Below are 22,859 nucleotides of genomic sequence, written 5' to 3' on the forward strand. Positions count from 1 at the left end.
TATAAATGTGTGTATTGTCGGTTTGTAGTAAGAGACAATGTATATAAGATGTATAGAATAGGTATGCTAAAACAAATTTTATTTAGTGCAGTACCTTTGCAATTGAGATAGGTAAGCTAGCCTCGTTAAAACCTTCTTGAGCAAAACCATATAGGAAAAATCTCAAGTTAGGAAAAAGAGTACTAGCATGCTGCATCGTGTTAGCTGTAGTATTTCTTTAATGAAGTAACATTCCAGGTGTTAGGAAGTGTTGTTCCGTCTAATTCCTCTAGTTGGTAGGCGCCTCTGCCGACCACTTGACGTACTCTATAAGGTCCGTCCCATGTTGCGGCAAGCTTACCATGGGTAGGTGGCTTGCGGGCTGTTTCAGTTTTGCGTAACACTAAATCTCCTTGGCAGAATGACCTCGGTCTGACGGTCTTGTTATGACGTTGAGCTATTCGTTGCTGCAGTGCTTTCTGCTGAATTGTTGCTATTGCTCGGATTTCTTCAACCAAGTCTAGCTCGGCTCGGCGGGCTTCATCATGGGCTTCGTGTTGTGTTCTTAAGGAGTTTTGTGATACTTCAACCGGAATCATTGCATCGGAACCATACACCAAACGAAATGGTGTTTCCTTTGTTGTTGAGTGCACCGAAGTGTTGTATCCCCATAAGATTTCTGGAACGAGCTCGGCCCAAAGGCCTTTAGCGTTGTCGAGTTTTTTCCTTAGAGCTTGGAGAAGGACCTTGTTGGCAGCTTCTGCTAAGCCATTTGATTGAGGATGTTCTACTGAGGAAAAATGTTGTTTCACTTTTAAGTTCTGCAAAAAAGTCTGAAAATTATGGTCTATGAACTGCCGACCATTGTCAGACACAATGTGTTGTGGTATACCAAATCTGCAGATTATATGTTGCCACACAAATGATATCATTTGTGCCGACGTAATTCTGGCTAGAGGTTGAGCTTCAATCCATTTAGAAAAGTAATCGATTGCGACAACTAAAAACTTTACCTGTCTTGGTGCCGTGGGGAAAGGTCTGAGGATATCAATTCCCCATTTATGAAATGGCCAGCTTACCGTTGACTGGTGTAATTCTTCGGCTGGAATGTTAAGTATTGGGGCGTGCTTCTGGCAGTGTTCACAAGTGCGAACCTTTTTCTGGCTGTCTTCCCATATGGTCGGCCAGTAAAAACCTGCCCGGAGAATTTTACGTGCTAAACTCCTGGCGCCTGAATGTATTCCACAGATGCCCTCGTGAACTTCGGCTAGGGCAATTTCAGCCTCGGCTCTGTTTAAGCATTTTAGTAATGGTCGAGAATAACCTCGCCTGTATAATTCGTCATTCAGCAATATAAAAAATGATGCTTGTCTTTTAAACTTTTTAATGTCTTTTACTTCTAGCGGGAGTGTTGCATTTTTGAGGTATTGAATGAATGGCTTTTGCCAAGAATCATCGGGTTGTATGTTGCCGATCATATTTATGCTCGGCTCATGTAAAGTTGACTGCAAAAGTGAAGCATTATGCGACTGACTAGTAGCTAATTTAGATAGTATATCTGCCCTATGATTTTGATCTCTTTCTATGTGGGTAATTTCGATTTTTGAAAAACGAGTAATCAGTTTATTAACAACTTCAAGATATCTTAGCAGAATAGGGTCTTTTGTTTGAAAATGCTGATTTACTTGTTGAACCACTAATAAGGAATCACAGTAAACGTGTAAGTTATTGACTTGCAATTCGATTGCTAACCTGAGCCCTGCGATGAGGGCTTCGTATTCGGCCTGATTGTTACTGGCTTTGAAGCAAAATCGGAGAGAATGTTCAAATATCACTCCCTCGGGGTTTTCCAAGAGTATTCCTGCACCAGCTCCTTGTGGGTTTGATGCTCCATCAACGAATAGCACCCATTTATCTCCATCCTCATTCTGGGTGGGTCCTGTAAATTCAGCAATAAAATCAGCTAAATATTGTGACTTTATAGATGTCCGAGGTTGGTAACAGATGTCGAACTCCGAGAGTTCGATGGACCATTTGATCAATCGTCCGGCAAGCTCTGGTCTGGCGAGTATTTGGCGTAATGGTTGAGACGTCCTAACATTGATCGTGTGACTCTGAAAATAAGGACGAAGCCTTCTTGCTGCAAAAACAAGGGCGTAAGCTAGTTTCTCCAACTTCGGATATCGAAGCTCGGCGTTCTGGAGTGATTTGCTCACAAAATAGATCGGCTGTTGAGTCTTATTATTTTCTGCAACAAGGACAGCACTAACTGATATATCAGTGATAGACAAATATAAATATAAGGGTTCACCGTCTTTGGGCTTTTGTAGAACAGGTGGTTTAGAAAGGAATTTTTTGAAATTTTGAAATGCCAGTTCGCAGTTTTCATCCCAGTGAAAAGCTGTGTTTTTTCGTAAGCAATGAAAAAAATTCGCTGATTTAGATGCTAAACAAGGTAAGAATCTAGACAGTGCTGCTAGTCGTCCTGTTAATCTCTGCACTTCCTTTATGCTTGTAGGGCTGCTCATGTCTAGGATGGCCTGACATTTTTCTGGGTTGGCCTCGATTCCTCGGTTGGTCAGAATGAAACCGAGAAATTTCCCACCGTTAACACCAAAGGCACATTTTTCTGGATTAAGTCTCATGTTGTAAAGTCGGATTTGACCAAATATCTCTGTAAGGTCGTCGACATGGTTTTCTCCGATCTTTGTCTTGGCCACCATGTCATCAACATAGACTTCTAGGTTTCTGCCGATCTGTTGGTTGAAGACTTTGTTCATTAGCCGCTGGTATGTGGCCCCTGCATTCTTTAAGCCAAAAGGCATGACATTATAGCAATAGTTACCATATTCAGTTATAAAAGCAGTTTTTTCTTGATCTGATGGATGCATAAAGATCTGGTTGTATCCAGAGTATGCATCCATAAAACTTAATGTACCATAACCGCAAGAGTTATCTACTAAGGTATCAATTGAAGGTAAAGGATATGCGTCTTTTGGACATGCTTTATTTAAGTCTGTGAAATCAACACACATGCGCCATTTACCGTTATGTTTCTTTACCATTACGATGTTGGCTAGCCAGGTTGTGAATCTGATTTCTCGTATGAAATTTGCATCAATTAGCTTTTTAGCCTCGTCCATGGATGCCAATCTCTTTTCTGTGCCGAGGTTTCTTTTTTTCTGTGCTACTGGTCGGGCTGCCGGGTTGATGGCGAGCTTATGTGTAATGACTGAAGGGCTAATTCCTGGCATGTCCCCTGATGTCCAGGCGAATAGGTCGGCGTTCTGTCGTAGGAAGTTGATGAGCTTGCTTTTCGCATCACCTTTGATGGATGCGCCGATAAATGTAAATTTGGTTGGATCATCTGTCAGAGTGAGCTTAATCAGTTCCTCATTGGGTAGAGGACGATCTTGAAGGTCGGCCCGGAGATCTAGTTCGGTAAGCATCGGTTGCTCTGCGCCTATGGAGTTTACACGTCTGTCATTATTTCTTTTGATGGGTTTTAGGCTAGTGTTGTAACAGTGCCGAGCATCTTGTAAGTCGCCGTGGACTATGGCCACGGTATTATCCTGCAGGGGAAACTTGATACAGAGATGAACAGTAGATACAATTGCGGCAAACCTGTTTAAGAAGGGTCGCCCTAAAATAAGGTTGTAAGGACTGAAAGTGTCGACCACCAAATATTGAATGTCTTGTGTTCTAGATGCAGGCTGTTCTCCCAATGTGGTTTGTAACCATACGGAACCCATGACCGGGACCCGCTCTCCTGAGAAGCCGACCAAGTCCCCTACAGATGGTTGCAAAATGTTAGTACTTAATTTCATTTTTTCAAATGTAGTGAAGAATAAAACGTCAGCACTGCTGCCTGGATCCAGCAGTACTTTCCGAACTATTAAGTCGCCCAGTTGGATAGAGATGACAACAGGATCATCGAGATTTGTGTTTTGAGCATGATAATCAGTCTGGGAGAACGTTATCTCAGGTGGCTTCTGTGTCGGCTGAGAATTATTGGCCGTATCCGTCAGGGCGAGCATTGCTCTGTATGTGCGTTTACGTGCAGAGCTTGTGCATCCTCCTCCGGCATAGCCCCCAGAGATGCAATTGATTATGCCCCTGGGTTGGGCAGGAACTTTCTCTTTGTCCTTTGATGGAGTTGCTACCGAGGATGGATCTGTGGCAGAAGTGGATCTCTTTTGCATGTGACCTGCGATGAATTTATCAAGGTGGCCCTGTCTTGCCAATCGTTCAAGGAGATCTTTAGCGATCACACATTCATCGGTTGTATGACCGAATTTCTGATGAAATGAACAATATTTGGATTTATCAACGTTTTTTGGCTCTGGATAACTCCCGGCTTTCCGTGGAGGTTTGATCAGCTTAGAATTTAATATCTCCTTGATGATGTCGTCCCGCTTGGTGTTGAACTGCGTATATGACTCATATCGAGGTACTGGTTTGAAGCTTTTTCTAGTTTCGCGAGGCTTCTCGTCGTCTTTGGTGATTGCCGACTTTTCTGTTTTCCGAGCTTGACGGAGTTCTTCGATGTCGATTTGTCCTTTAGCCTTTTCGCGGAACTCGGCCAGGGTTTTTGGTTTAGCTACCGCGATAGCCTCCTGGAATTTTCCTGGACGGAGCCCACTCTTAATAGCATGCAAGTGGACTTCAGGATGGAGATCAGGGATCCTCATTGCTATCTTCGTGAAACGGGTGATGTAGTCCTTTAGGCTTTCTTGAGGGCCTTGTTTAACAGTTGTCAGATAGTCCGAGTCATGTAGGTAAATAGCGGATGCTGCAAAATGGTCCTCAAATTGCTTCGCCAGTTCCTGAAATCGGGAAATAGAATCTGCAGGCAAAGAGCAAAACCAGTCAAGTGCAGGACCATCTAAGAAAGAAGGAAAACAACGGCAGAGAATAGGATCAGATGCACCATTAACGATCATAATTGATCGGAACTTCTTGATGTGTTGCTTTGGGTCTCCCAATCCATCATAAGGAGTCAATGTTGTTGGTAGAGTAAATTGCCTAGGCAACTGGAAATTCATGATGTCCGCCGTGAATGGCCCTGTGGAATTGTCAAGCTCGTCTTTATCTGTTTCGGCTCTTTTTTCGCTGTCGTGCGAACCGCCGCCTTCCTCGTCCTGAGGTGTCTCCGACACATGTGTGCGATGTTCCTCGTCATTATTTCGTGCGTCATGATTGTTACCATGCTCAATGCGGGCGTTGATTAACTGTTCGATTTGTTGTTGCATACGTTGATTCTCGTTTCTCATATGCTCATTAGCCTCGGCCATGCGCTGATTCGCTTGTTGAAGTTCGGTCACCATACGGAGGAGCTCCGATGGGGTGGGAGGAGGAGCGTCAGCCATCGTCGAGGTATTAGGGCCTGAAATAGAGGGACTTCAAGTTTCGGGCCCCACGGTGGGCGCCAAATGTTCTTGCCTGGTTATAGCCGAACTATAGTTCGTCCCCGAGCAATGGTAGGCCGAGCTTGTCCTTAGGCTGTAGTGTTCCACAACCAACCAGTGGAGTCAAAGAGGAGAGGGGGGAAGTACCTGCAAAAGTACTCCGACGCTCAAGTCAGTTTAGGAGAATTTATTTTTTAGAAAGTAAAGGGTCAGAAAAGTCTACCTCTACCGATTCTTTTGATCGCTTTTTATATCCAAGATACCGTAACGGCTCATACTCCTTAACATGCCTTTTAAGGCGTAACCGATGTAACTGATCATAAGGTTGATCAATGCCATTAACTCGGCATAAAGGATTTATCGGTTATCAAGGCGTCGCCGAGTTATAACTCGTAACCGACGTATAACGGTCGTATCAAGGCTTAAGCCTCCAAATAATAATAATAATAATAATAATAATAATAATAATAATAATAGCTAGAGATAAAAAAATTATAGTTCAGAGTATAAACATTCTACCCTTATTATTCTTTCAAACGCGTAGTTTAGGATATTTAGGTGGAAATTTCTTACCACCAACAATTGAGGTCTGAGGAACACAAATAGTGTGTTAAATAAACATTGGATCTCGGTGCATGTGTCACTCTGCCTCTGTCAAATCTTGTTGAGTATCCACTAATTTGTCTTAACTCTTACACCGTACCATTCTCCACTATTTATTAGGGTAAAGTTATTTAGTGTTAATATTTTTTTATGTAAAAGTATATCTAACCAACTCTAAATTAGTTAAGAATAAAATAATTTAGTTAATTATAAATATAATAATATTAGTTTTATTTATTTATGATTTAAAATATTAGTTATTAAATATTTTATCACATTTAAATTAGGAGGAGATACGTTCAGTATCATTGCAACGTGAATCATAAAAACTAATTCAATTAACTTTCGCATCCTCCTCCTCTCTCCAAATGCCTAAAACATGATAAATTAAAAAACAGATTTAGAACTATCCAATTTACAAAAAAAAAAACATCTTAATGCCTACCATAAACACTATCTACATAGAGATTTTAGATTCACCCAAATATATTTGGCTAATTTTTTGCTGGAACTATCTTGGTTCTCTAGCATGATTGTTTCTTATATTTTAGAGCTCAAAAACCTTAATTATTAAGAGAATTATATACCAAATTATTTAAGTATGTTACTCTTAGAAATTCTTGAATATGTCATGACCTAAAATTCTTTACACATTTTTTAATAAAAGAAAAATTCTGCTTCTAAAAAAAACCTTCACCACAATTTTTAGCAAATTCAACAAATCTCGGATATTTTAAGATCACAGAATTCAAGAGTTCCTACTTCCCAGGATCATAGATTCACTTAACAATTAACATGCACAAGTTAATGGGAATCTACCGAGAAAAAAGGACAAAGAAGCACATGTTAATGGTGGAGCGTATCTTTTGGTTTTAAATGATGTTTGTTGAACTTTATTTTAGGTTGTCCTCCTATTATGATGGGGATTCAATGCAATGTCTGCGTGACAGGAGAAAATCCATGGAATCCAACTCAGCAATAGGTGGAATGGAATCTCCAACTTTGACTTCAACTTTCATTTTGGTCCGTTGAATTAAAATAAGGTTTTCTAATAGTGTCAAAAAATTATTGTTTAATTACTAAAAAATATTGAATAATTAATTTTAAATTTAAAAATAAAAAAATTAAAATATTCAAAATATTTAAAAATTATTATAAAAAATAAATTAGACAAAAGTTAGATACCAAATAAAAAAAATCATAAAATTGGCCTTAAAATAATTACTTATAATTTATTAATGGAGCATACACTTGTGCTGTTGTGCATGTACAATTTGTGCACATTGTCCTTACTCTTTTGGCTTGGGTCACTTTCATTGTTGCAACTTGCGGCTAATTTTGGCCTTTCCGATTTCCACTTGCCAAAATAAAATTGTGTTAATTTAATTAAATGTTTTTATGTAATAATTTATGTTATTAACTTATTATGATGATTTGTCACAGTATCAAGTAGGCCAGAACCATTCTTTATAATGGCTAGACAAAAAACAATGAACAAGAACTTCTTGTAAGAGGGAGCTAAGTTTTATTTATAAGAATTTTCAATTTTTCATTTTTAATGTTCTTTCTTAAAAAAAAAAATTATAAGAGTTCTAAGTATTACTATCAAAACCAGTGGAGTATCAATGTATAATTTTAGAAATAGAAATGAGTTGAACTTTATTAAACTTAAAAAAAAAAGCAAGTGTAATTAGTCTTGTATTTATATTATATGGCAGAAGATATAGGGACAAGTTGTACTAAACATATCCTAACAATTGGAACGAGTGGTGATAAACTGATGACATATATATTCTCTTTATTATTATTCACAAAATAGACAACTTTGAATTGAAATTAAACTAGTGGAATATGCAACTTGGACTTGGATCATTATTTATTTTGTTCTTGTATTTGGAGTTGGAATCATATTACTAATAAGTGTCACTTTTCGGCTGAGAGTCATTTTCCAACCTTAGAAAGTGCCAAACTTTTGGACTTTTTCTTTGATATTTACATTTGATTTGACTCATTTTACTCCTTTTCTTCCAACATATACGATGCTTCACAAGACCACAAGTAAGGATTACCATTGAACCATTGAAAATGCATGAAAGAGACTTATACTTTAAATTTCAAATTAAGAGGTTACTTTCAAGGTATATATATATTATATTATTAGCTTAATAGAACAAATTTATTCTATCAACCATTTAGATCCAATAATCCAATAGTTAAATAAAAACACTTAAAAAACAGATATAGGTAATATTATTTGTATGGACACCTAACTAAGATAATGACTTAATATTAGTGTACAAAAATAACACATGCACTAATTTAATTAAATACCTAAATATCATTTTTTTTCTAAACATATAGTAGTATTCAAGTTTAGATTGAACAAGTTTGTCTTTCTTTAATTAATGCTTGGTAGATATGCAACTTTTGCCCTTGTTAGGTGGAGATGATCACTAACATTAAGCACTAGACAAATAGTTTAAAGTTTATTATTCTATCTGATAATTTAATTTAGCATTAACATAGATTAGATAGATTTGAGGAAAAGAAAATTATAGAACTTGCATTGTTGTTATATAAACTTGGAACCTTATTAAACCTCAACTTTTGATATAGTTTTTGTGAATCGATTTCATTATTTCTTAATTTGTGCAATTCAGCTTAAATTCTAACTATGGCTTGTATGTTTCAATTGCAGCATATATGCACAAAAAAACGGAAATACAGAAATGGCAATGCACATTTCATTAATCTGAATTCAGAATTCAGAAAAAAGAATACAAGATTCTCTACTTTGTACAATGAAAAGGCAATCAATCTTTAATCTTTGCCTGCACAAAAGACATTATTACATCCCATGCATCCCAACAATTTAACTAAACTAAACTCCTAAAGCAGCTTTTAGTCTCCTTCCTAACTCCTTCCTGCACATAACAAATTAAAGAATTTATTAATAATGATAATAATTTAGAGGGTTAGTTAAATTAAAATAATTAGAAATGGTTAATGAATTAATTACCTCATTAGTAACCTATCAAAGCCTGAAGCTGCTAACATCCCTCTATTCTCTTCAGCCCTTCTAAGAAGATAAGGCATGACTGTCTCTACAGGTCCAAATGGCATATACTTACTAACCTGAAACCCTGCATTGCTCAAACCATAGGAAAGTGCCTCTGACATTCCTAGAAGCTGTGCAAATTCAAGCTTGTGGTTCACCTTTCCAATCCCTATCTCATGTGCTTTTGCAGCAGCTAATTTCCCTGCCCAAATTATTCAACATTCATTAATTTCACATTAACATGTTAACTTATCTAACGATTCTGAATGGTCTTACTCATACACAAATAGTTAGAGTAATTTTCATGTAATTGTTATTAAGAGTACTAAAAAGTAAGTACCTGATTCAATATTATGGGTGGCAAGAACAAGGCCACCAGGGCCATTGGCAACTTTCTCAAGAAGAAAAGAGGAGCAATCATTGAAACACTTGTGAGTGTCTTGAATGGTGTTGTGAATAGGGGAAGCATAGCCCAAAGAAGAAGCCAATTTCCTCTCACTAGACATATAAGCACCCCTCACCAACTTGAATCCCATTGGGATCCCCATCTTATCTGCTGCCTCTGTTGCAAGCAAGAGCCTCTCCTTGGCATCCTTAAGGTATGTCTGCATGGTCCCAAACACTATAGGGCTCTCACCCTTGTTGTGATTAATGGCAGCATTGTAGGTAAAATAATCAATGGCTGGTTGAACTGAAGTATGCTCTGCATCAACCAGTAAAGGAACATTGGCTTGCACACACTTTTGGGAAAGCTCATTGAGTCTTTGCATTGCAAGTTCAAGATCACTCTCTTCTTGTGGTGTTAGAGCCTCAGGTCTCTTCCTTGTGTGGTACAATGGTGTTGAATCTGAGAATAGAGGGAATGAATCTTGCTTCCATGGCAAGTTGAAAGAAGGATCTTTTTGTTGCCACCTTAGCAAGTCACTCAATCTCTCTAGCAGGCTCATGGGACATATCGCAGTTATTTTCACAATCACAAAGCTCACCTGTCAAATCAAAATTACAAAGAAATTTGAAACAAACATCAATTAGTCCCATGTGATCAACCACCGAACCAAAAAAGTTATTGTGCTTAGCTTTTTTTATCTTTTACCAAATACTAGACATTGATGAAATCATCATCATGAAGATTCTTTGTTTCTTTCTTAGTTGCTGTTCACACTAGCTAGTATTGTGTGTATGAACCGATGAATGAACCCCATCTGAGACATCATCAATCCTTGTTCCCTAGTAACAATTACCGTACTAGATTTTTCCATTCATCAACAATTCATATGTTCCATGTGATCAACCACCGAACCAAAAAAGCAGCAATAGTGGGGTGGGGTCCAATGATCCAACATCCATAGATGGTGATTGATGATTTTTTTTGCATCTCCTCCTCCTCCTCCTTCTCCAACTCCTTCTCCTTCTCTTTCTCCTTCTCTTCTCCATGGTTCATATTCATTCCTTCTCTCATGCAGATCGTGCAGATCGAATTGAGTTTTCACTTTTCACGTTCATTCGTTGCCGTCCGTTACATGCAAAAACCCAACACCACAAACAAAAAACAAACGACAGAATCTTATACATGCACACCAGAATCTATAACACCAAATTTAATACTAATTAATAAACGATGTACATATACCAGTTAATGAAAAAAAAATTAAGAACTGTACATCATTTATTTAGTATATAAAAAGTGGTGTGATAAACATGGCATGCCAAAAACATTTTAATTAAATTGAAGCCATTAAAACCGTTAAGAATGGTAAGTATGAGAGGCTTTACCGAAGATGGTGGAAGCGATCTGCTGACGTCAACGGTGTGAAGGAAACATTTCAGGTTCCGATCACATCCTTCGTTGTCATGAGCGTCTTCTACGCCGTAGACAAGCATTCCCCTCAAACCAGCGTCATTCAGAGCCCTGATGCTCTTTCCGGCGGTGACGGCATCCTCGCCAGCGCAGAAATGCCCGTAGAAGGTGTTTCTGATGGCGGCGAGGATGACGTCCTTAACCCCCTCGACCTCGAAGAGCTTGGACCGCATGATCCACATTCCAAGGTCGACCATTGGCTCGACGGCCGTGGCATGGAGGACGGCGGTGGAGCGGAGGAGGTTGGAGGTTGGGACGTAGGAGAAGAGGGACTGGACGTCGTTGAAGTCGAGGGCGGACGGGTCCAAGGCGGGGCGGAGGACGGTTTGGGACGGCGGCTTAGGGTCCGATAAACAAGGAGGAGAGAGAGTTGGGGAGAGGGAGGAAGGGTGGGACGAGGCCAAGGGCTTGGTGGCTGTGTTGTATCGCAGATTCCTCAGGATTCTTGGTGGGATTACGCGGGTGGCCATCAACGGTTTGAGTTGGTTTTTTTTTTTTTTTTCGGAATATAAAACGATAAAATAAAAATTCTTATCACCGTATATCTTAAAAGAAGTTTTTATCTGGTTGCGCGGCTGCGATTGTGGTTGCGGTTGCGGCGGTGGTGGTTGTTTTTATGTTTGTTGTTTGTTGGTTGTTGTTTGTTTTTTCTCTCCCTCTCTCTCCTTCTCTTTGTTTGTTTGGTGTGCGTTGGTTATATGGCCTATTGGGGATGCAATGGGATGATGCGATGCAAAGATGTGGTTTTTGAAGTGAGGGATTGGAGGGGATTATATAGGGGTGGGAAAGAAACGAAACGTTTCAGGTTAATTAAGGTAATTAAGAAAAAATAAAGGGTGTGTTATGGTGGGAAGAAGTCAAGTGCATGAGGGTAGTGTGTGATATCTTTATCCTAATTGGTCTTGGTTTTATTCCCTTTAAAATAGGGGATTATCTTGTAATTTAGTTTTGTGCAAGTTGGTGGTGGGCGGTGTTTGTTGTTTTTGGTGGTGGGAGAGGAGTACAAATGGAAATGGTATCTAGTCACTAGTTTGAACAGGGCGTGATTTGAGGAGAACAAACTAAGGTTAGAGTCCAAATTTTGAGAGAGATTCAGAGCTGAGACAGACCTTACGTGGATCCACCACTACTCTAATCATCTATTGGCATTATACGAAGCATCCGGATGCTCTTCCTTTACTACTAAATACTAATTAACACGTATTTCTTAATTAAGTTAGTGTGCTAGTATAGTAATGAAATCGAGAATGAATTTTTTTAAAATGATATTGTTAAATATGATTTTTTTATTAAATAGATTTTTTTATTTGTGATATCTCTCAATTAAGTCAATTCAATAGACTAAGAATTAAGAATTAATCTTGTTTGAATGAGAACTCGCATGCACAAAGAATTCGAACTCAATATTTACTTAAGGGAACTAGTAAACTAATTATTAGATCAATCCAAACTGAAAATAAAAATATCATGTCCACATAAAAAATTAACTACTAAATCAATTATCATATATTTATATTTAAATACATATATTTTTTAATTCAATTTCAATATATATTTTATAAAATAATTATTTTGGTAGTTGATTTTTTTTATAAACGTAACACGATATTGAGATATAGTATTTTATAACATCAACTAAAAAAACAGAATTTATTTTCATCTTGTACCTAATCTAAATTAAACTTTTACTATATTTATTTCTCGTGTGTATAAGTTTAATCATTGATGTTTACATTGTATGATGAAAGAGAGCTTTTGAGTACATCATAATCATTACTTTAATAATAATAATAATAATGTTTTAATATCTTTCTTTAAAGAAAAAATATATTCACAAATCATAATCATCATGTGAAAAATAGATGTATTACTGTCATCATACAAACCATGGTTGCTATGTTACCGAGAGTAGTGTTCAATATAAACGTGAACCTATATAAACATTTTTGCTAATTGTGTAGTGCCAACTAAGCAAATCGGTCTGTAAGGCTATTTGAAACGATAATTTAAATAAAAAGGAAAAACCAGTTCTTAAAACAGAAAAAAGAATCAATTTGAAGTTTCAAATTTGCATGTGACTTCAATAACTTAATGTCTAAGTTACACTAAAGATATACAAATCAATATAAGATTTAAAATTGTGACAAAGATAGAAACTATGAAGCACGAAGTCTTTCCATAGTATAGATGTTGGAAAAACCATGTAACCTATGTCACATGTGGAAACATCTTTGTAGAGAAGAAATAAGTTTCAAACTTTCAACTACTACTAGACATATTGAATAACCAAAATCATGTAACATTTGTGTAATAGTTCTAAAATTATGCATCTTTGGTGAGGATTTACAATAAAGGAGAAGGAATAAAATGTTCATTAAGTGCTTCTAAGCAGAGTAACCTTATTACTCTATATAAGCCAATTGACAGTAATATTGCCAAGCCATATGAACAATGGGAACTGAGCCAAGGCAATGAAGAGCAAGAGGTAGTGGTGTTTGCTCGAATCGTAACTCCTGACCTCTGCGAAGAGGACTCTTTTCATGGTTTTCACCAGGAATATTCCCATGCATAAGCAGGTCCAAAGCAACAAAAAGTAGTACGCGTAACTCGATAAGATTCTTCCAGCCACAGCCAAAGACATACCTGTGAAGGTATACCCGCCGTATGCTACGATATCCAACAGAGGTGCTTCTCCACCACCCAATGTAAGCAATATCATTTTAAGCAGTGACGCTTGCATAAACCAACCAAGCAAACCCTTGATGAATAACCAGTTCAAAGCCTCGGGACTAAACCTGGCCAAGATTAGAGTGGTTTTAACAAACAATGACAGATTAAAGAGTAGAAACCACGTGCGGACAGAGGAAAATTGAAAAAAAAAATTGGTTTAGCAGAAGAAACAGTGCTAAGCACCAATCATGCGGTGCGAGAACGGAGCTGTTCAATAATCAGATACAAGTGAAAGAGACATGTTAAGATACTGACACTGTATGCAGAAACACAAACTGCAGGCACAACGATGAGTGGCTAAGTTCAAATTTGAGGGGACAGTAAAGGTAATATACTTACTTTCCACGAAGACCCAATGAGATGCCGGCAAGAACAACATAGGTGCCAAATGCCATTAGTGGAATATACAGGTCAGGTGCATTTATGTCATAGATTGGAGGTTTGTAGGAAAGTCTACCTCCCACTGGTTCGGTGATTCTTGTCCAATGACCCTGAACAATACAATACAAAGATAAGGGTAATGCGCGAGGAATAATATAAATTAAGATATTCATATAAAAAATCGGTGAGATAAATGTGAAAAAAGAGTAACATCACTTCTTACCCGGTGTAGAAATGGGAACAAAACCACCTTTAACTTGTTCCTAACATACTGGTCATTCACTTGAAAGTAGTATTGAGGATCAGAGAAGTACCGACTTATCTGTTATTGAACATATACAGTTAATTCAAATATAAAACCCCAAATTCAGACCTAGAGAGAATATCTACATTTAACATAAGCAAAGATAGCAACTAAAGATCCATTGATCTAGTCAATATGATCTTCAAGATGGATTTAGTTTAGACGTAACCATTATTGAAGCCAAGGTAGGAGAGCATATGGCACATAGGAAATACAATCAAAAGTAAATTACAGAACACTTCAAATACTCTTGTAAAATGTAATATCAAAACCCCATTTACAATAATGCTCAGTTGTGTGCTACAACAGTAGGTATTATTCTGATGATACACTTCTTAGAAATCGGTGACTGAAAATGTTATCACAGCTTTAATAACACTAGCAGTTTTCCAGACACAATTTGAACACATCGAGCTGATCACAGACATACAATCAGATTTGGTATCCGAAGCTTTTTATGGAGGGAAAAAAAAGGTGAATACTTCAATGATGATGTTTTTGCATGAAGATGACATTGTGAACCATTAGATGGCTCCGTCAAACATATCAATCCATCGAACAGTTCCCGATGTCATTTTCATGTGAAGTCATCATTATTGAAGTATCCAGACAAAAAAAAAAATAATTGAAACACTATATGATGTAATAGTTCAAGTACAAATCACTGACTAAAATAAATACTAAAATGGAAATTGTACATACATTGCTTTGAACATACTCAGAGCTTGATCCAAATAATCTTTCTCCATATGCACCCAATCCACCTCGAATGAGTCCTGAACCAGCAGATTGAAATGCATTACCAAATGGATTCGGTTGCGAGTTAATTGGAGGAGGTTGGGGTTGAGGTACCCCAAGTTGGGGTCTGACATTATTGTACATTCTAACTGCCATGTCAAGAAGTTAAGTAATCAATCAGAAATAGTTATCTTTTGTTTTTCCTGTTCAAGGGAATAATTTATAATGATGAAGAACCCTATAGCAGATGAACCAACTTAAAAGAAATATGAAAAAAAGGGTAAAAACATAAACAAACTTAATGATGCAGAAATAACATTAGTAATGAGCAGAAACTAGTAATTAACCCAAAAACAACATTAGTCATGGCATCTAATCTCTCATCACATGAAAATAACCCAAAATATATCATCTAACTAGAAACATGATCAGCTCAAATGGTACCAAAAGTGATATCAGCTCAGATGCAAGATTTTCACTACATCCTAATTCCCCAATTTGTTGACTCCATATTTAATAGTTCGTAAAAATTAACACTTTAGCTAACCACTAAAGCAAAACATATATGTAATAATAAATAATAACAATACGATTTAAGTAAGAGGAATAAAGAGCAGATGGAAAGCAATGAAATTGAAGGTTCATCAGCGTATAAATTTCAAAGCTTTAAGGTCAATACATGGAAAGAGAGGGGTGGGGGACAAAAATCTATAACTGAAAATCATAACAAAGAGAAGATGCTACAAAAAATTACAAAAATAGAGATAGAGGTTGAAGAATAATAAGAAGAAGAAGAATGAACCTTCGGCAATGGCAGTGGCAGAGGAATGAGACTCCCTCACTCCCGTTCCCTTTCTCAATTCGCACAGTTTTGGAACCTTCTACTATTCTCTTTCCTTCCTCAGTAGCTCTTCTATATTTAAGAGCTTGAAAATGGAAATGCCCAAAGGGTCAAAACCCTTCTTTTCGAAGTTTTCTCTATTCTTTCAAGAAAAGTCAAAAAGAAAATAATTTATTACCAACTGAAAAAATATTAGCCTCCCAAAGTATTATTTATATTTTTATTAATATAAAAATATTTAAATTCATCTTTTTCGCATCGTAATTCGAGATTTTATTTTATTTGTTATTAACAGATATCTTTAAATTCAAAATACAAGTTTTTGTTTGAAAGATAATTTAGTATATAAAACTAAAATTATTAGCTAACTTTATAAATGAATGTTTTAGCAAATTTCTTTTAAAGAACTAATATTGATGTCCATTTTTTAAGTGGTTAAAATATATAATATGTGATTTTAGTTAACCTAGTCCATCTTAATTGTTTTAACATTAATTAATATTTTTTTAACTTATTTTGCCGTGCAGGTAAAAGAAAACCAAAGTTGAAATATTGCTTGAAAAACTAAATGTGTCATCCCTATGCGTAACAAAATATTGGCATCATGTGCTTAAACAATAATAGTAAAGAATTTCAAATGATAAACCTTTCAAAATTCACTACCCATCAATTATTAGAAGTGTTTATGGTGAAACTTGAGCTAAATGTGCTAGTGCGAGGCTCTACTGTTAAGGCAGCTTCATTTGATAAAATTGAGGAAGATTACAACAATCCTCAGTCACAATTCACAAGACAAAAGTAAAAACAGACACAATAGAGTAAGTAATCTGATCATCCAAAGCAATCACAAAGGAATAAAAAAAGTAGACATGGCTTAAATCATATTTTAAGAACAACTTTGTAGGAAAGTATATAGCTAGTTAACTGCAATATCTAACAAAATTTTATGAGGTTACAAGACATATTCGGAATCAACCTCACAGTTTAGCCTACAACAACAACCACCATTGTCAAAACCTTACACTCAAAGCTCATCCTCCATCCTCAAGTATTCTCCAACATCAGCTTGGTGCAAAACAACGATTGCACTGGGGTCGAGCTTCCTACAATCTTGTGTTGATTTGGCAGCCACCCCAAAGCCCAACGGCACATCAGCCATTGAAAACACCACAACCCCATCGCCGGGGGCAATGTTCTCGGTGATCCTCCCTAATGCACTTTTCAAGACATGGTTTCCATACAAAAAGGACATCTCTGACTGGGGCTTGAGCCACACCTTGTGCTTGGCGTTGGCGGCGAGCAGGTTGAGGGCCTGAACGGTGAGATGGAAGCTTCCACCATGGGTGTATTTGCCAATGCAGGTACCAAGGGAAACAAGGCTGGGCCTGGCAACATTGGTGGCACGCTTCACAAGCGACTCGCTTGCATAGTAGATCTTGTTCTTGTGGAGACGGAAGCAGTATCGCCCAGGATTTGGTTCAGGGCCTTCATGAGAGGGATTTTCCACAATGTTCTTGAGGTTGTTTCCCACGAACTTGAACAGCTTCTCGAACACTGCCGTTGTCTCCTTCTCGTCCAAAGGCCTCATCTTTCAGAACTGCAGTATTTGGCTTCTCAGATTTTACAGATGTAATGTTGTTCGTATCAAACCTGAAATGAATATAAACAATTTTAATGACTAGAAAGTAGAAACAACCCAGATTGTGGTCTGACATTTTCATTGCCTTATCAAAATTCAAAAATTCAATGATCAATCAGAAGCAACTGTGTGCATATGTGCGTGTGTTTTTCAAATTCTAGCTGAACTAATCAAAACAACTTTTAATTACTAGAAACAACCCTAGTAATGAGCATTTGAAGTGTTAAAAAAAAATTTCAATTAGTAGAAACAATTTTGATAGTAAGCAGATGAACCAATTAAAAAAACAACTCCAATGAGTAGTGAACAACTAAAACAATAAGCATAAATCAACCTAATCCAGAATTCCAGATACACAATCTTTTCTTCAGATGAAAAAATAGTAAACTCCATAAACCTACTACGGTAATTGGTACCAAGAACCATATCAGCAGAGATACAACCATTTTCGCCACACCCCAGTTCCCCAAATTGTTAGACACCATAGACATTATTCCAACTTGCCATCGTAGCTTGAATCATAACACCATTAAATTAATATAAAACATTATATATTTTAACTAATTACCAACTAATTATGAACTCAATTAGTTACCTAACATTCTCAACAAATTCAAAGGTTCATTTTTCATCTCGGCAGAAACGAGACGAGCAGAAAAAGAAAAGGTTATCACATCATCCAATTCGTATTTTTATTACTCATTTTTCAATTTTCATGTACCATTATTCTGCCATAGACCTATAACCTTTCACCCACAGAGAAAACCCTCTCTTCTGACCAAAATGGAGCCCCACGACAAAGTTTTTAAAAGGAATCACACAGCAAAAAGTTTTTTTTTTTCATTTCCTTTGTTCTGCAGTCATGTTTCCTTCATTCTTATACCCAAAATATATCTAATAGTTTAAAGTTTGGGAAACATAGTTCATAAGAGTATAAGATAATGCCCCAGTACCAAGTAGTCTGAATTTCAGTTTTTATTTGCCCCCATTCTTTTAAATAAAAGTTAAAATTTCAGCACAAAAAGGTAGGATGAGTCTGCCATATCCATGTTATGGAGATAGTGGCCATTCTTTTGTTATCTCTGGTGAAGAAAACTAATTGAAAACCTAAACCCTAAATCAGTCAATAAATTACATAATTAAAATCCTAAATTTAAAAACTAATTAATAAATCAGCGAATCCTGTTTATCTAAAATTTAAAAACCTGAATCAACTAATTATTATTACAGCGAATTAGTTAATCGATGTAAAGAAGAAGCTGATTGAAAATTGAAAAAGTGGGAAGAAGGAACTCACCAATCACGGAGAGCAGCTACCGGAGGCGAGACGAAGGGTTGACCGGAGAGCAAATGAAGGCGGAGGCGAGGCCAAGAAGACGACGGCACACGAACCAGAAGCCACGAATGCTGCTTCTGCTTGTGTGCGAGTGGGAGACGAGGGAATTGAGAGACGAGTCTCTCAAGTGTGTGAGAGAGGGAGTGGAAAAATTAGGTTTCTTTTTTCAAAAAAAAAACGACGTCGTTTTCATATTTCATTTTTAAGAAGCATGACAGCGTTTTTTACGGCCCAAGTGCCTAACCCAAATACCCAAGTATCTGGCCAAAAAAAAAATAGAGTAGAGTAACACATAGTTCCTAAGAATTTTGACTTTTGAATTAATGTTTGTACATTAAAATCAATTATCAAAATCAGTTATTATATATTTATATATAAATATAAATATTAATTAATTTACTTTTAATATATATTTTATATTCTAATATGTATTTTACATTGATTGTTAGTTGGTTAACTCCGTCCGTGTCTTACTCTGTTTGTTGTTGAGTTATATTTGCAACTGGTTGCATGCTACATGTTTGATAAAATGTGTGATCCTCTGATTGACCAATTCGTCTGTGCTAGCTTCCTTGTTTCCTGTGATGCTTCTCTGTTGTTCTCATTTATGTTGCCTCTGATTTCTAGAATCGTCAAAGACATCAATTATATACGCCCCTCAATTTTTTGGAATTTTTGTTTTATGAATTTGTCCCTAAAAGAACTTAACTTTGCAGGTTGTTTAGTTGTTTTCAGTAGAAATGATGTTGAACCCTTGTGAGTGAAATAGAGAGGGTATTTGGGTGTCTACCCTTTTGGGTATACAAGTAATATTAGCTTTATTTTCAAACCTCTGACTTTTGTTTCTTCTGTATTATTAGTACCTGCATCTAAGGATAAGAAGCTGAAATTGCTAGTCTGGTATTCAAGCAATCCACTTGGTGCAGTCTCTCTCTTTCTGAATATTGTTGATGTAACTAATGAATTATTGCTGATTCGTCAGGATAACCTGTTTAGCTTATGATTAACATTGGCAAGACTTTTTTTTCCTTCATCACAATTCATGAGTATTAGCTATTTTAGTTGAATGCAGTTATATTTATCACTTTTAGTTTTGCCTTGAAAATTAGGACTACATAGCAGTTAAATTGTCGTGAATTTTGGATTTTGCTGCTTGTTCTGTTCTTGGAGTTGTAAGTAGTTGTCAATGTCATGTCATAGTGATAATTGTTGAGCTACTTTGCAAATATTCAGTTTTCTGACAGTGATTACTTCCTTTGTCATGTTCATAAATGTTGTTCATTTATTTGATTTTCAGAAAAGTGATATACATTTGATAGTTCAATTTGCTACAAACCATTTGAATTACATTAGTTATACACGTTGTTTTCGCCAGTTTTTTTGTAAGGAATGAGTCGCTTGCAAGGATCTTCTTCCAGCCTTAAACAGAAGCGAGAGTTGGCTTTAGTTTCTGATACTTTGACAGATGGATAGCACATATTGATTACCATTTTGTGAATCTACAATGAGAGAAGGAAGTGAAAAAAGTAAAGAAAACTATTTGCTTTACATTTGCACTTTCAAATTTCAATATGTTTGTCAAGTAGATCCAATATGTTTGTTTTGTCTTGGAAGATTTTATTGCTTTTAGAAGATATACTACTCTGTGGAACTTGCTGCGGTTGCCATGACTTTGAACATCTCCTGAAGCATGAAAATGATTGAATTGCAACTTCTTTTTTGAAGCAAAAAAATCAAATAGAATTGAGCGAGGACAAATCATTTAAAGATGATAGCAGCATATGTTTAATTTGATTAGAATCTACTATATTTTATGATATATATTTTGATCTTTAATATACTAGGACTAGCATATTCTCTTTTCTGGTTACATATTTTCCACTTTCTTGATTACATTGTATTTTAGCCTGAGATTGAAAGGGATTCTACTTTGCTTATACTTGAATTCCAAAACATATTGAATGAAGAGAAACCCAAAAAGGGAAAATAAAGAGGACTGGTCTATTTGATACCTTTCTTTTTTTTGGCCATGAATTCGTTCCATTTGCTCTATTTTAGCTTTCTTACTTTCTTTGATTTAACCGTCAATTTAATAAGAAAATACAAGTTCCTGGTTTTAAGCCTAAACCAAAGCAACCAAGATAAACGGTGCAAAATCATTACATGTGTCACTTAGTTGATCAATTTAAGCTATTATATAAATAAATATGTCTATGCTTTCCATATGAGTCAAATTCAACATTAATAAGTTCATATCGTTGAATTAATCTTTTTTTAACAAGTCCAAAACAAAGAAATCAACAATGGATCAGAACCAGAACATGAATCCTGGCCAAGCCATTGGACAAGCTCAGGTGAATATATTCATGATCTTTCAATTTAAGTATTTCATTCTATGTTATGTATTTTGATTTTGACAAAACAAGCTATAGTAAAAAATGTCATGATAGCTGATATCTAATGTTATTGATGACTTAGGGGAATATGATGGACAAGGCTTGTTGCAATGCTGGTCAGGCTTGCATTGCTGATCAACCCTGCAAAGGACCCTGCAAAGAGGTTATGTCATTTATTTGAACAGATTAGTTTTTTTTTTTAATTAGATTTCAGGGAAAAAGCCTATGTACAATGAATAATAAAGCTTTTATTATTATTTTCAAAAGAGTAATGTTCGTGTGGTTTATTATTATTATTATTATTATTATTATTATTATTATTATTATTATTATTATCACGAATAATACTACGATGAAGAGTAAAAATTATTTCTTTTAGAATAGAAAAATGTGAGGTATCAGAAACTGAGATGATGAAGAAATAATGAACAAGAGAGAGATTTGTCTATATATACATGATTCTTTAACAGATTCTAACTAATTGTGCTGAGCTGGACACACTCACTAACTAACTTTCTGATTACCGTACATTATGTGCAATGTACATGTTATTTATAAATTTAGTAAAAATTATTTACTGTTTAAAAAAATATATTATTTATCATAGTGTGGTGTGTACTCTTGAGATGGAGCCTATATTCTATGGTAACAAACTGATAAATAAATAATGAGAACATGAAAAATAAGTCATGTTGTCTCTATTTATTTTAGAATACCAAAATCTTGGTTAAGCAATTTTAGTGACTGATAAATGTATTTTAATTTTGTAGACTTGTGAGGATAAGGCAAAGCCACAAGAATGTGCTGATGCTTGCAAGAACACAGTTGGGGCTCACAAATGAATCAAGTGGAGTATATCTTTGTATCTTTGTATCTTTCAGTGTTTTAGTTTTGGACTTTTGGAGCTTTATGCATTAGATATGCAATTTTTGTTTTAGCAGTAGCAGTTATATCCTATTTTAAATAGTTTATAGAAAAGGTTGTTTTGCCAATCTTAAGTTATGAAGAGAATAGTTTTGTCCCAATATTTGTAAAGAATTATTTGGTTTTTTATTTTATTTTATTTTATAATTGCTAAACATAAGAACTAACATATATGATCAACATCATGAGCAACAAATGAAATGAACGTGTAATGACATAAAATAGAATCATAAAAAATATAATTTAACCATTTTTAAAAGTAGTAAATTCTAAAAAAATAATCATCAAGAAAAATATTTATATTTTGCTTGGTATTGTTTTTCCCATATCAGCTTGGTATTTAAACAGAAGAATGATTTCAAAAATCATGGCAATAAGCCAATAACCAAATCAGACTAGATTGATGTTGGTGTTTGGGAGAAAGTACATGAAAATGGTAAAGACAATAGTAATCAACAAACTAAGCATGCAATCATCAACAAACAACGTAAAAAAAATCTGAATAATCATAAATAATTTTAGGATAATTTTATCAGGATAAGCATTATTCTTATTTTGTAGCTTTAAATAATTAAAAAAAAAAGGTTGATTCCACCGCTTCTTAAACACCAATTAAAGTATTGATTCTATGCACAATTTCTACAAGAGCTAGATAGAATTGATG

The 22,859-nt window shown here is 35.8% G+C and overlaps 4 protein-coding genes and 1 long non-coding RNA gene across 7 annotated transcripts; 1 reads left to right on the forward strand and 4 right to left on the reverse strand.

Moving 5' to 3' along the window:
• Positions 1–200: 200 nt before the first annotated feature.
• On the reverse strand, positions 201–5,348 carry LOC112795419 (uncharacterized). The gene is made up of 2 exons (XM_025837350.1): positions 2,808–5,348; positions 201–2,735 (listed from the first exon to the last, which is right to left on the reverse strand). The coding sequence occupies exons 1-2, from the start codon at positions 5,346–5,348 to the stop codon at positions 201–203; spliced, it is 5,076 nt and encodes a 1,691-aa protein (XP_025693135.1).
• Positions 5,349–8,712: 3,364 nt separating this feature from the next.
• Positions 8,713–12,051, reverse strand: LOC112797983 (proline dehydrogenase 2, mitochondrial). The gene is made up of 4 exons (XM_025841121.2): positions 10,822–12,051; positions 9,389–10,034; positions 9,010–9,250; positions 8,713–8,914 (listed from the first exon to the last, which is right to left on the reverse strand). The coding sequence occupies exons 1-4, from the start codon at positions 11,374–11,376 to the stop codon at positions 8,872–8,874; spliced, it is 1,485 nt and encodes a 494-aa protein (XP_025696906.1). The 5' UTR covers positions 11,377–12,051; the 3' UTR covers positions 8,713–8,871.
• A 908-nt stretch (positions 12,052–12,959) lies between these two features.
• LOC112797984 (uncharacterized) lies at positions 12,960–16,512 on the reverse strand. The gene is made up of 5 exons (XM_025841122.3): positions 15,862–16,512; positions 15,024–15,208; positions 14,241–14,339; positions 13,976–14,127; positions 12,960–13,701 (listed from the first exon to the last, which is right to left on the reverse strand). Exons 2-5 carry the CDS (start codon positions 15,201–15,203, stop codon positions 13,314–13,316), a joined length of 819 nt encoding a protein of 272 aa, XP_025696907.1. The 5' UTR covers positions 15,204–15,208; positions 15,862–16,512; the 3' UTR covers positions 12,960–13,313.
• A 111-nt stretch (positions 16,513–16,623) lies between these two features.
• Positions 16,624–17,488, reverse strand: LOC112797985 (uncharacterized). Its single transcript, XM_025841123.3, has one exon. The coding sequence runs from the start codon at positions 17,486–17,488 to the stop codon at positions 16,925–16,927; it is 564 nt and encodes a 187-aa protein (XP_025696908.1). The 3' UTR covers positions 16,624–16,924.
• A 1,832-nt stretch (positions 17,489–19,320) lies between these two features.
• LOC112797987 (uncharacterized) lies at positions 19,321–22,298 on the forward strand. 3 transcript variants are annotated; one of them, XR_003199890.3, is made up of 5 exons: positions 19,321–19,795; positions 20,251–20,401; positions 21,158–21,229; positions 21,354–21,434; positions 22,042–22,298. It is a non-coding gene; the product is annotated as an uncharacterized lncRNA (long non-coding RNA). The 3 variants fall into 3 exon arrangements; XR_003199889.3 differs by having other exon boundaries at positions 19,321–20,401; XR_003199888.2 differs by lacking the exons at positions 19,321–19,795; positions 20,251–20,401 and having other exon boundaries at positions 20,496–21,229.
• Positions 22,299–22,859: the final 561 nt, after the last annotated feature.

This window comes from Arachis hypogaea, chromosome 4 (assembly GCF_003086295.3).
Source record: "Arachis hypogaea cultivar Tifrunner chromosome 4, arahy.Tifrunner.gnm2.J5K5, whole genome shotgun sequence".
Taxonomy (NCBI): Eukaryota; Viridiplantae; Streptophyta; class Magnoliopsida; order Fabales; family Fabaceae; genus Arachis; species Arachis hypogaea.